Consider the following 12,603-nt stretch of genomic DNA (forward strand, 5'->3'; position numbering starts at 1 on the left):
TCATCACTGTCAAAATCAATATTTACAGCAGTAGCCACCAGCGACGTGTACATTTCTGATTACTAAATATTATACAGGATTAGAAATTGTTACCATATGCATGCCACTTAAAACCTGGTTGTTTATAAAGCTACCAAAAGAGAACCATGTTACAACCACCTTTTACTGATTTTGTGAACACTTTACATCGTTATTGAGCGATGGGAGATATTAAGAAATATACAGTGTATATTCACCTTAATTGTGCGAGCATGTAAGACTTTTAAAGAGATTGGCAGTTTTGTCAAAAACCCCCTAAAGTAATGCTGGCAAGTGATAATGCAAGTTAAAACATTCTATTGAAACTGGGGAATTAATCATTTCCCCCCCTATTTTGAAATTGTTGGTCCTTATTGCACCTTGTGGCATTTTTTTTTTGCCGTTTCCATAGTATTTGACCGTTTTTTTTTACGAGGTTGAGCTGCTAGCTCAACACTCAACCCAGCACGGATGGAAAGTGTGCCAGGAGCTGGCCGGCTTCAAACTCGGGGCCATTCACCTTGAACTCCAGTCCTGATGCCACTACATCACAGGCTGGCTTACCATTTTAAATTACATAAAACAAACTCAAAATATCATTTCTTGAAAACACAGTATGAATTATAATGTTAAGTAAGGAAAAAGGATTGTAGTGCTATATTCCAAACCATACTGAGAGCACAGTAATATACTAGATACATTATTGAACCAGGAATCCAAAAATATGAAATCAAATCACATTGTGCCAATTTGAGAACTAGAATTAGCTTCGTTAAAGTCTGGAATTTAAAATGGCCTCAGTAAAGTGAAGAAGAAGAAAGCCCTTAACTCCAGGACACCGTCATTTGATAGCGTTTTTTTTTAAGCAGGCTTTCTAATTTTTACGAGGCCGAGAGCACAGTTGGAAAGCGTGCAAGGGAGCCGGCTGAATTCAAACTTGGGAGCCTTCGCTCCAAAGTCCGGCGCTGATGCCACTATGCCACCAGCCGGCAGTAAAGTTTTTAGCCTCAGTAAAGTTTACTACAAATCTGAGCTCATTGAAACTCCTTAACCTATTTAACCTCAGAAGTGACTGAGAAAGCCATGCATTCCTAATGAACGTGGGCTATTTCTAGCCACTCAGAACAAGAAAGGCACAGCGATACAGTTACTCACAGCACCAGAGTATTGGGTCTTGTCTATGTGACTACATGGGCTCCCTTTAGATGCTTTGGTTTGCTCCCATGTTTCAAAGACATCCACACTGGTCAGTTAATTGGCCTCTGTAAATTGCTCCAAGATGAGCAGTAGAATCTGGGAATAATTGATAAGAACGTGGTGAGAATGGGATTCATGTAGGATTAGGGTAAATAAATGGCTGATGGTCAGAATGGATTTGATGCGCTGAAGTTCTTGTTTCTGAGCAGTACATCTCTCTGACTAATAAATTACAGACGATAAACACAGCCTACTCATGACACACACTTCCTGAAAATATTTTTTAAAATACTGAGCTGTTAACCACTACAGAGGCCATTAAGCAAAATATATTTTATATTAAAAAAGTATATAGCTTCAGAAGTTCTACCTAGATTGTCCCGATGAAATAAAAATTGATATGATTGATACGCCTAAAGAACAAATTTATCAAGCACCATTCATAAATATTTGTTTCAAAGCATTTCATGGCAAATTAAATGTATTTGAAGGCCCTTACTTTGTCAAATAGAAAAGGAAAGGAAATTTATACATATGAAGGTCTCACATACAGCAATCAATAAAACTTATTTTTGTTAATGTCACTTAAGGGATACAATGACCAAGACACTGGCAAATGACCAAGTTCCTTAAATAATGAAGTAATGTTCACCTTATCAGGCAAAATAACGGTGTCAATTTAATTTAAAAATTGAATAAAAGACAAGTACTCCATCAACTTAACATTCCATTGCCATGGGGTTTGAAGTGCAGTCTTTTTACTAAGGTAAAATGCCTTTACTGAACCATGGCTACCACCCAAAGATACTGGACAATATCAATTCATGCAGCAAAGTAATGTCAATTTTATGCAGTCTATTTGACTAAAGCAAGATGCAGGCATGCAAACTAATTTTATAAAACTACTGTGGATTCTGAAAAGCTTAACCTGGAAGCACAAGTACATCAAAAATAAAGTCTAAAATTAATTTCTTCAATTTATTCAAAAGCTCTTGAAAACACGGATGTCTTAGTTAAGTTGTCATGCTTTAAGAAAGCAGATCCACAACCAAGAAAAATGTTGACCTACATTTTTTTCTACAGCACTGACTACTTTTGCCTGTATTTCACGATTCTGGAGGTAAATCCTCTTGCGAAATATACTGTGTCGTGAAATGATGTTGATTTTGGAACCAGCATATTAAAGTGCACAATCTGTGTTTAAAGGGAAGCAACAAATCACCAACTAGTTCAGCGCATTGACAAGATGCTATGACTGACTTCAGGTGTCTCAGCCCATCTGGAGTAGCACCCTAACAAGCCCACAACTCAGAGTGGGAGTGATAAATACAAAATACCTTGCGAATTCAAAGCATTATCCAAACTCCGCGATCACAAATCCAACCATTTCCCTCTGCAGCCATATCCGCCGCCAGCTGTGAACCCACTTTGCTCCTCACCAACGCCGAGGATTAACTCTCACTGGGATACAGCCCAGGGATTCCAACAGCTCCCGGACCGGGGTGAGCGAGCCACCGGGGCCTGATGTCGCTCCGCTCCCCCAGCACACCCGGCCGTGCCCCGGTCCCCGACCCTCACCTTCTTCCCTGCCGGGATCCGCAACTCCTCCGAGCCCGAGAGTGACGGCGGCCCGGCCACCTCCGCCTGCAGCGCGGCGCCGCGATTCCCTCTCCGACCTGTTGCCGGAGCCGCAGTGTCAGAGCAATAACATGGCGCTGACAGGCAGCGGCGAGACAGGAAGAGAGTCCGGGGGAGGAGATTGGGGCAGGACCGAGTAGAAGGGAGGGGTGGAGGGAGTGAGAGCAGGAGAGGAGGGGCTGGGGAGGAGATAGGAGGTATGGGGGCGGTGGAGAGCAAAATATTACGGACAGATGCTGGAAATATTGAGAAACACACAAAAGTGCTGGAGGACCATTTATTTTCCTCCACAGACGCTGCCTGACCTGCTGAATTTACCCAGCATTGCGTGTGAGTGAGCAAAATATTAGAGCATGAGAAGATGTAAGATGAGGAAAAATTGGGAGGTTGAGAGGTGACCTGATAAAGGTACATAAGGTGATGAGAGGCATTGATCGTGTGGATAGCCAGAGGCTTTTTCCCAGGGCTGAAATGGCTATCACCAGGGGACATAGTTTTAAGGTGCTTGGAAGTAGGGAGGCCAGAGGTAAATTTTTCCACACAGAGGGTGGTGGGTGTGTGGAATGCACTGCCAGCAAAGGTGGTAAAGATGGATACAATAGGGTCTTGTAAGAGAATCTTAGATAGGTACATGGTGCTTAGAAAAATAGAGGGCTATGTGGTAGGGAAATTCTAGGCAACTTCTAGAGTAGGTTACATGGTTGGCACAACATTGTGGGCTGAAGTGCCTGTAATGTGCTGTAGATTTTCTATGTTTCTATGTCTGAATAACTGAGGGCCTACTGAGTGGCATGACTTAAGTCTGAAAAGGAAGAGAATTTGAGGGCCCTGCAAGGGTTGGGGGATTAACAATGCTGAGATTTTGGGGGAAATTTGCCCCTGGACAAGTAGAATTGCTTATACCATAAAGACTTGGGACTGATGGCCTCATGAGGGTAACACACACAAAATGCTGGAGGAACTCAGCAGGTCAGGCAGCATCTATGGAAAAGAGTACCATTTGGGCTGAGACCCTTCGATGGGAACCTAAGCAGGTTGACAAGTGCAGACAGAAATTAATAAATGCAAAAGCAGGAGGCAGGGAAGTCAATGGCAAGAGTAGTAACAAATGGTAAGATGATTATAGGTGACAAAAACAAACAAGATTAACCTGAATGCAGTAAGCGTTTGTAAACTAATGATACAGATGGAGGTGAACGGTTATGATCTGATGGCCATTACAGAGATACAGTTTTGCATATACAGTACTGTAGATCATAGTTGAGAACTTAATATTTAGAAAAGAAAATGTACTGGACCGCGCTGATAATAGGAGATGAAGTAAGTACAGTTGTAGGAACAATGGATGCTCAGAAGATGTTTCCTCTTTATGGGTAGATGTTAAAAAGTGAGGGAAAGAAGACTGGTTAGTGTTGTGTGTAGACCTCTAAACATCAGTGACATTGCAGGAATGGGTATAAAGCAAGAAAATATGAGGATGTACAGAAATGATAATGGGAGACTTTAATCTTATAATTGAATTGGGTTACTTAGGCTGAAAAGGCAGCTACAAGACCAAATTCATAGATGGTTATAGGATAGTTTACTGGAGCATTATTTTGAGAAGCCAACCAGGAATCAAATAAAAGGTCATATTGGATCTGATAGGCAGGATTAATGAATGAACTCTGCAAGAGATCCCCAGGGAAGTATTGATCATGTAATGATAGAATTTTGTATTCAGTTGAGTAACTTGGGTAGAAATAGCTGTTGAAAATTCACTTGCAGTTACAGCATGGAAGCAAGCCCTTCAGCCCATTGAATCAGAGCTGACCACCATTAACACTAATTCTACAGTAGTCTCTTTTTATGTGCTTAACTTGCATACAGAGAATTATGATGGAACGATGCTGAGGTTGTTCTACGAGTCTGTGGTGGCCAGTGCGATCATGTTTGCTGTTGTGTGCTGGGGCAGCAGGCTGAGGGTAGCAGACACCAACAGAATCAACAAACTCATTCGTAAGGCCAGTGACGTTGTGGGGATGGAACTGGACTCTCTGTTGGTGGTGTCTGAAAAGAGGATGCTATCCAAGTTGCATGCCATCTTGGACAATGTCTCCCACCCACTACATAATGTACTGATTGGGCACAGGAGTACATTCAGCCAGAGACTCATTCCACCGAGATGCAACACAGAGCGTCATAGTTCATTCCTGCCTGTGGCCATCAAACTTTACAACTCCACCCTTGGAGGGTCAGAAACCCTGAGCCAATAGGCTGGTCCTGGACTTATTTCCTGGCATAACTTACATATTACTATTTAACTATTTATGGTTTTATTACTATTTAATTATTTATGGTGCAGCTGTAACAAAAACCAATTTCCCCCGGGATCAATAAAGTATGGCTATGACTATGAATAAGGATGGAGTTGACTAAGTGTACAGGCAGGAGCTGGATTAATAGCAGGTAAGCAGTGGCAGATATTTAAAGCCAGAGAACTTTGCAGCTAAAAATGGCCACTTTGCCTTACAACATCTCTAGCGACAGTTTTGCCCATCTACACTAAATATTTTGCCTGTATTATGTCATACCTTTCTATGCCTTTCCTATTTAAATTCCTGTCAAAATATCTCTTAAATGCAGTGATTGTAGCTGAGTATTCCACCTGCTTTAGCAGAAATCATTAATCCTTCTCTTTAAATCCCAGTTTAAACTCCTTTCTCTCATCTTAAACATACCCTCTTGTTTTCGATAGCCTTACCATGGAGGAAAATGAAAGATTCTGACTATCTACCCTATCTTTGCCCCTCATAATCTTACATATCTCTACCAGATCATGCCCTAGCCTCTTTTGCACTGGGAAAACAACCCCACCCAGCCTGTTCGATCTTCCTTTAATTAAGATCCTCCAATCCAGGCAACATTTTGCTGTAAGCACAAGAGACTTCTACAGATGCTTGAAATTCAGATCAACACATGCAAAATGGTGGAGGAACTCAGCAAGTCAGGTCAACATCTATGGAAGTGAATAAGCAGTTGAGTTTCAGACCGAGACTCTTTGTCAGATCACAGCATTTTGTGTGTGTTGCAACACCCTGCAATAACCTTTCCAGCATAATGTTCAACCTAAGGTGTAGCAACTAGAACTGCACAAAACACTCCAAGTGTGGTCTAACAAGTATAAAGTTGCAATAGAATGTTCCAATTTTATATTGTGTGCTCCAATTTATTGCAAAGCACATCATATGCTTTGTTCACCACTCTCTCTACTTATGCTGCCACTTTCATGAAGTTATAGACTTCAACAGGGGAGCAATAGTTAGGAATCTTAGAGATGACAAGAGGAAGGTTGTCTCAGGCAGAAAATAGATCGGATGGAAGCTCAGGCAGATGGAATTTACTTCAAACTAGTGCAGGATAATGCATTTTGGGAGGTCAGTTGAGATGGGACATATACAGTAAGTTGTAGGGTACTAAAGTTGATGAATAAGTAGGGGGTTCAAGTCCATTGTTTCCATTCTTATTTCTGTTAAGTAATCCCCTAGTGTTGAAGTGTCGTACACAAATTTGATTTGGTGTGTCTGCTTGTTTGCTAAAGTTCCCATTTATTATCCACGACAATATAGTGCAATTTAAAAAGTGATTTAAAATTTACAATCACTTTTAAATTTTTAAATCACAATTTAAAAAAGTGCAGTTCCACTCTTATCCTTTATATTAACATTATATGTTGTGGGCAGATTGTTGAAAGTAAAGGTTGGATACGTTCCAGGGATATCGAGTTTGCTGTCTTAGAAGAGATTGGGTGCACTCAACCTGTATTTTCCGGAGTCTGTGAGAAAGAGATCTCCTTGATACTTCAGTGAGTTTACTGGATTCCACAGCTTGGATAAGGACGATTTTCCTCCCAGCTAGGGAGGGTGGAAACAGAGAACCAAATCAGTATAAGGAGTCGGTTGAATGCATTGCACATGAAATGCTGGAGAAACTCAGCAAGTCAGGCAGCAACATCTATGGAGAGGAATAAACAGGTTCGGGCTGAGACCTTCCATCTGAGCTATTTAAGGCCCAGTTAAGTTGTGAAAGTACTTATTTTAGAACACAGAATCAACGACCTTTGGGATAGTGCAGAAAAGTCGTGATGACATCGCAGATGAGTCATGATGTAGACAAAAGTCGGCACATTTTGCAGATAACGAACAGCTACTGCTCTTACTTCTCACCGTCTAAAAACCTATGCCTCTTGCAAGGAAAGCCAGCCCTCAAATGGAGATCATTGCTAGGGGTGGGGGGGGGAGCTACAAGTTATTTCTTCAGTAATAGCTTAGAAATTAATTTAAGTATGTTGGGTTTTGTCGTAAAACTATCAGCATGCGTACAGATATCGTGTCAGCGATATACTTTGTAAGGAAGTACTTAAGTTAACCGTTTATCGCCTCCATTCTGTCCCTTCGCCCCCTGGGTCGGTGGCAGAACCCTCCCGCCTTCCGGCGCCGATTGCAAACGCCGTCAACGTGTGAGCTGTGATCCTGTTCCATTTGCCACAGTCCTCAGGATGTTCCGAAAAGGTTCAAGGCGGAATTTCCGCCGCAGGAAGAGCGAGTCGAGCGAGGAGGAGGATGAACGAGCGCCCGGGCAGCGGCAGGCCGCTGCTGCCCGCCGGAACCGCAATCGGGGGCTCACCTGTACCTCCAAAGCCACTCCGGCCCCCAGCAGCCCGGCCAAGGCCTATTGCACCAGCCCCGGTTCAGCCTCAGACAGTGGGGACGGGGAAGCTGCTGCAGAAGCCAGAGATGAGCTCAGAATGACTACACAGAAAGAGGCTGAAAAGGGCACCAGTGATACTACTGTCCGCGACCAGCATCTGCTGAGCTTTGTCTGTGATAGAGAAGGTAACTGTCAGAATGTTGTAGATCTGTCAAAGAGGGGAATAAAAGTAGGAAAGAGAAACGGGGTGAACATTTCAGGTCGTGCACGCTTTGTTGAAAGCTGAAACGTTTCTCTTTCCACAAAGTGTTTCAGTCATCTTCTGTTTAGTCTTTAATCGGACCATAAGATATTTGAGCAGAAATAGCAACACACATCAAAGTGGCCAGGCAGCATCTCTAGGAAGAGGTACAGTCGACGTTTCAGGCCGAGACCCTTCGTCAGGACTAACTGAAGGAAGAGTGAGTAAGGGATTTGAAAGTTGGAGGGGGAGGGGGAGATCCAAAATGATAGGAGAAGACAGGAGGGGGAGGGATAGAGCCAAGAGCTGGACAGGTGATAGGCAAAAGGGGATACGAGAGGATCATGGGACAGGAGGCCCAGGGAGAAGGAAAGGGGAGGGGAGGAGAACCCAGAGGATGGGCAAGGGGTATAGTGAGAGGGGCAGAGGGAGAAAAAGGAGAGTGAGAGAAAGAATGTGTGTATATAAATAAATAACGGATGGGGTACAAGGGGGAGGTGGGGCATTAGCGGAAGTTTGAGAAGTCAATGTTCATGCCCCCAGCTGACTCACAGGTGAAGTGTTGCCTCACCTGGAAGGACTGTCTGAGGTCCTGAATGGTGGTAAGGGAGGAAGTGTAAGGGCATGTGTAGCACTTGTTCCGCTTACAAGGATAAGTGCCAGGAGGGAGATCAGTGGAGAGGGATGGGGGGATGAATGGACAAGGGAGTTGCGTAGGGAGCGATCCCTGCGGAAAGCGGGGGGGGGGGAGGGAAAGATATGCTTAGTGGTGGGATCCCGTTGGAGGTGGCGGAAGTTACGGAGAATATTATGTTGGACCCGGAGGCTGGTGGGGTGGTAGGTGAGGACCAGGGGAACCCTATTCCTAGTGGGGTGGCGGGAGGATGGAGTGAGAGCAGATGTGTGTGAAATGGGGGAGATGCGTTTAAGAGCAGAGTTGATAGTGGAGGGAGGGAAGCCCCTTTCTTTAAAAAAGGAAGACATCTCCCTCGTCCTAGAATGAAAAGCCTCATTCTGAGAGCAGATGCGGCAGAGACGGAGGAATTGCGAGAAGGGGATGGCGTTTTTGCAAGAGACGGTGAGAAGAGGAATAGTCCAGATAGCTGTGAGAGTTAGTAGGCTTATAGTAGACATCAGTAGATAAGCTTTCTCCAGATAGAGAAAGAAAGATCTAGAAAGGGGAAGGAGGTGTCGGAAATGGACCAGGTAAACTTGAGGGCAGGGTGAAAGTTGGAGGCAAAGTTAATGAAGTCAACGAGCTCAGCATGCGTACAGGAAGCAGCGCCAATGCAGTCGTCGATGTAACAAAGGAAAAGTCCCACCACTAAGCACCTCTTTCCCTCCCCGCCCTCTCTGCTTTCTGCAGGGATCGCTTGCTACGCGACTCCCTTGTCTATTCGTTCCCCCCCCATCCTTCCCCACTGATCTCCCTCCTGGCATTTATCCCTGTAAGCGGAACAAGTGCTACACGTGCCCTTACACTTCCTCCCTTACCACCATTCAGGGCCCCAGACAGTCACCTGTGAGTCGGCTGGGGTGATATACTGCGTCCGGTGCTCCTGATGTGGTCTATATATTGGTGAGACCCGACACAGACTGGGAGATCGTTTTGCTGAACACCTACGCTCTGTCCGCCAGAGAAGGCAGGATCTCCCAGTGGCCACACATTTTAATTCCACATCCCATTCCCATTCTGATACGTCTATCCACGGCCTCCTCTACTGTAAAGATGAGGCCACACTCAGGTTGGAGGAACAACACCTTATATTCCGTCTGGGTAGCCTCCAACCTGATGGCATGAACATTGACTTCTCAAACTTCCACTAATGCCCCACCTCCCCCTCATACCCCATCCGTTATTTATTTATATACACACATTCTTTCTCTCTCTCTCCTTTTTCTACCTCTATCCCTCGGACTATATCCCTTGCCCATCCTCTGGGTTTTTTCCCCCCCTCTCCCTTTTCCTTCTCCCTGGGCCTCCTGTCCCATGATCCTCTCATATTCCTTTTGCCAATCAACTGACCAGCTCTTGGCTCCATCCCTCCCCCTCCTGTCTTCTCCCTATAATTTTGGATCTCCCCCTCCCCCTCCCCCTCCCTCTCCCACTTTCAAATCTCTTACTAGCTCTTCCTTCAGTTAGTCCTGATGAAGGGTCTCGGCCCGAAACGTCGACTGTACCTCTTCCTAGAGATGCTGCCTGGCCTGCTGCGTTCACCAGCAACTTTGATGTGTGTTGCTTGAATTACCAGCATCTGCAGAATTCCTTGTGTGAGCAGAAATAGCCCCATTTGACCCATCGAGTTTGCTCTGTCATTTCATCATGGCTGATCTATTTTCTCTTTCAGCTGCCTGTCACTCCCCCCACATACCTGATTAATCAAAAATTTCTCAACCTTTGCCTTAAACATACATAAAGAGTTGGCCCCCACAGCTGCCTGTGGTAATGAATTCCACAAATTCACTACTTTCTAGCTAAAGAAATCTTCCTCATCTACGTTCTAAAGGGATGCCCCTCTATTCTGGGACTGTGTCCTCTAATCTTAAGACTCTTGCACCATAAGAAACATCCTATCCACATGCACTCTATCAAGACCTTACACTATTCTATATGTTTCAATGAGGTCACCCCTCATTCTTCTGGAGAATACAGGCCTAGAGACATCAATTGCTCTTCATATGACAAGCCATTCAATCCTGGAATTATTTTCATGAACCTTCTTTGAACCCTTTCCAGTTTCAGCACATACTTTCTAAGATAAGGGGCCCAAATCTGTTCACAGAGACAACTTGCAAATTAACCTTTAGGGGATCTTGCACAATGACCCCTGCGTCCCTTTGCTCCTCAGATTTTTGTATTTTCTGTCAGTCAGCCCTTTAATTTCTTCTGCCACAGTGAATGACCATACACTTCTCGACGCTGTATTCCATCTGCCACATTTGCCCATTGTCCTCATCTACCTGTCCTTCTGTAACCTCTCTACTTCCTCGGAAGTATCTACCCCTCCACCTACCTTCATATTATCTGCAAACTTTGCAACATAGCCATCAATTCCATCATCCAAATCATTAACATACAGCATCAAAAGAACTGGTCCCAACACAGAACCCTGTGGAACACCACTAGTCGCCAGCAGCCAACCAGAAAAGGCTCCCTTTATTCCCACTCCGTCTCCTGCTAATCAGCCACTGCTTATCCATGCAGAAGTCTTTCCTGTAATACCATGGGCTCATAGCTTGTTAAACAGCCTCAATGTTTGGCACCTTGTCAAAGGCCTTCTGAAAATCCAAGTACACAACGTCAGGCAATTCTCCTTTGTTCATCCTGCCTATTATTTCTTCAAAGAATTCCAACATATTTGTCAGGGAAGATCTTCCCTTAAAGAAACCATGCTGACTTTAGACTTATGTTATCAGGTGCCTCCTGGTACCCTGTGACCTCATCCTGAATAATCGACTCCAATATATGCCCAACCTCTGAGGTCAGACTAACTAGCCTATAATTTCCTATCTTCAGCCTCATTACCTTCTTGAAGAGTGGAATGACATTTGTAATTTTCTAGTCTTCTAGAACCATTCTACAATCTAGTGATTCTTGAAAAATAATTATTGATGCCTTCACAAACTTTTCAGCCACAGAACCTTGGGGTGTACACCATCTGGTCCACGTGACCCTTCAGCTTCCCAAGAACCTTCTCCTTGTAAAAGTGTTCAGCCACCAACACTTTGTTCACATAAATGAGCATTACAACCAGTGATTTTGATCAATTTAACTGAGAACTTAATTTGTGAATCCTATGCTCCTTTAAACAACCTCCTTTCCATGTTTTCCTATACCCATGGAAAACAGCATTGGCTATCTACCTGAAGTATGCCTCATATAGTTTTTATGTCATGTCATCTCTCAGCCTGTTTGCTCCGGGAAAACAGACTAAACCTACCTGATTTCCCTGATAACTCAGCCCTTCAGTCCAGGTAACATCCTTGTGATTCCTTTTTATACCTCGAACTTATCACATCATTTCTATAGTTGCACAAAATACTCCCAAGTGCAACCTAACCAGTGTTTTAGACAATTCAAACACAGTGTCCCAAATGTTAGGCTCATTGCCTTGGCTATTAAGGCAAGCATGCCATATGCTTTTCTCACCACCCTAATAACTTCTATTCCCATTTTCAGGGGACTATCTACTTTTACCTTAAAGTCTCTGTTGGTCAACAATCCCCAGAGCTCTGCTATTCACCTTTCTTCCAAAATCCATCACCACACTTATCCAAGTTAAATTCCACTTGCTATTCCAAATTTCAAAGTACTTTTATTTTCGAAGTATGTATACTATGTACAGCCTTGAGGTTCTTCTCCTTACAGGCAGTCCAATGTGCAGAACAAAAACCCAAATCATGGATACAATAAAAGCAAGCAGATAACATTCAGAAATGAAGTTCATGGAAGTGAATTCAGTGCCACGAAACCAGTCACAGCCAATCCAGGAGCCTGTCGGCTGCAGGCCACAGCCTTAGTTCAGCGCAGAGATGAGTAAACCTCAAGGAGCAGCTAGCTGAACGCCGGCCAGTCCCTCACCTCTGGCTACAACACCTTGACCTTTTCAATCTGGCCAGGCACTTAAATTGCCCAAACTTCGGGTTGTTCCTCGCTCTCATTCTTTTGCCTGTTTTCCTAGTTAATCTAGGTGCCTTAAACAGTTGTCTTCACGGCCAACTAAACCTCCAATTATGGAGTCATCTTCAAATTTACCAATCATGCCAACTACATTCTCATCCAAACTAATAGTATGACAAAGAGCAAAGGAACCCAGTAC

At 43.9% G+C, this 12,603-nt stretch overlaps 2 protein-coding genes across 10 annotated transcripts in view; one reads left to right on the plus strand and one right to left on the minus strand.

Moving 5' to 3' along the window:
* Window positions 1-2,972, minus strand: part of LOC140194079 (intersectin-2-like) — a 229,096-nt gene extending 226,124 nt beyond the window's left edge. For 6 of the 9 annotated variants that reach the window (XM_072251489.1, XM_072251493.1, XM_072251490.1 and 3 more), the window contains exon 1: window positions 2,794-2,972. The gene's annotated coding sequence lies outside the window, so the exon portion shown is untranslated. Of the gene's footprint in view, window positions 1-1,173; window positions 1,239-2,793 lie in introns of those variants that run through there. The other 3 variants (XM_072251491.1, XM_072251492.1, XM_072251488.1) reach the window with 2 other exon arrangements.
* Window positions 2,973-7,327: 4,355 nt separating this feature from the next.
* LOC140194080 (intron Large complex component GCFC2-like) overlaps window positions 7,328-12,603 on the plus strand; it is a 44,676-nt gene continuing 39,400 nt past the window's right edge. Inside the window, exon 1 of the mRNA XM_072251494.1 lies at window positions 7,328-7,727. Coding sequence (XP_072107595.1) covers window positions 7,391-7,727 — 337 coding nt within the window. The 5' untranslated portion in view covers window positions 7,328-7,390. The remainder of the gene's footprint in view (window positions 7,728-12,603) is intronic.

The sequence above is a fragment of the Mobula birostris genome, chromosome 2, assembly GCF_030028105.1.
Source record: "Mobula birostris isolate sMobBir1 chromosome 2, sMobBir1.hap1, whole genome shotgun sequence".
NCBI classification, from domain to species: Eukaryota; Metazoa; Chordata; class Chondrichthyes; order Myliobatiformes; family Myliobatidae; genus Mobula; species Mobula birostris.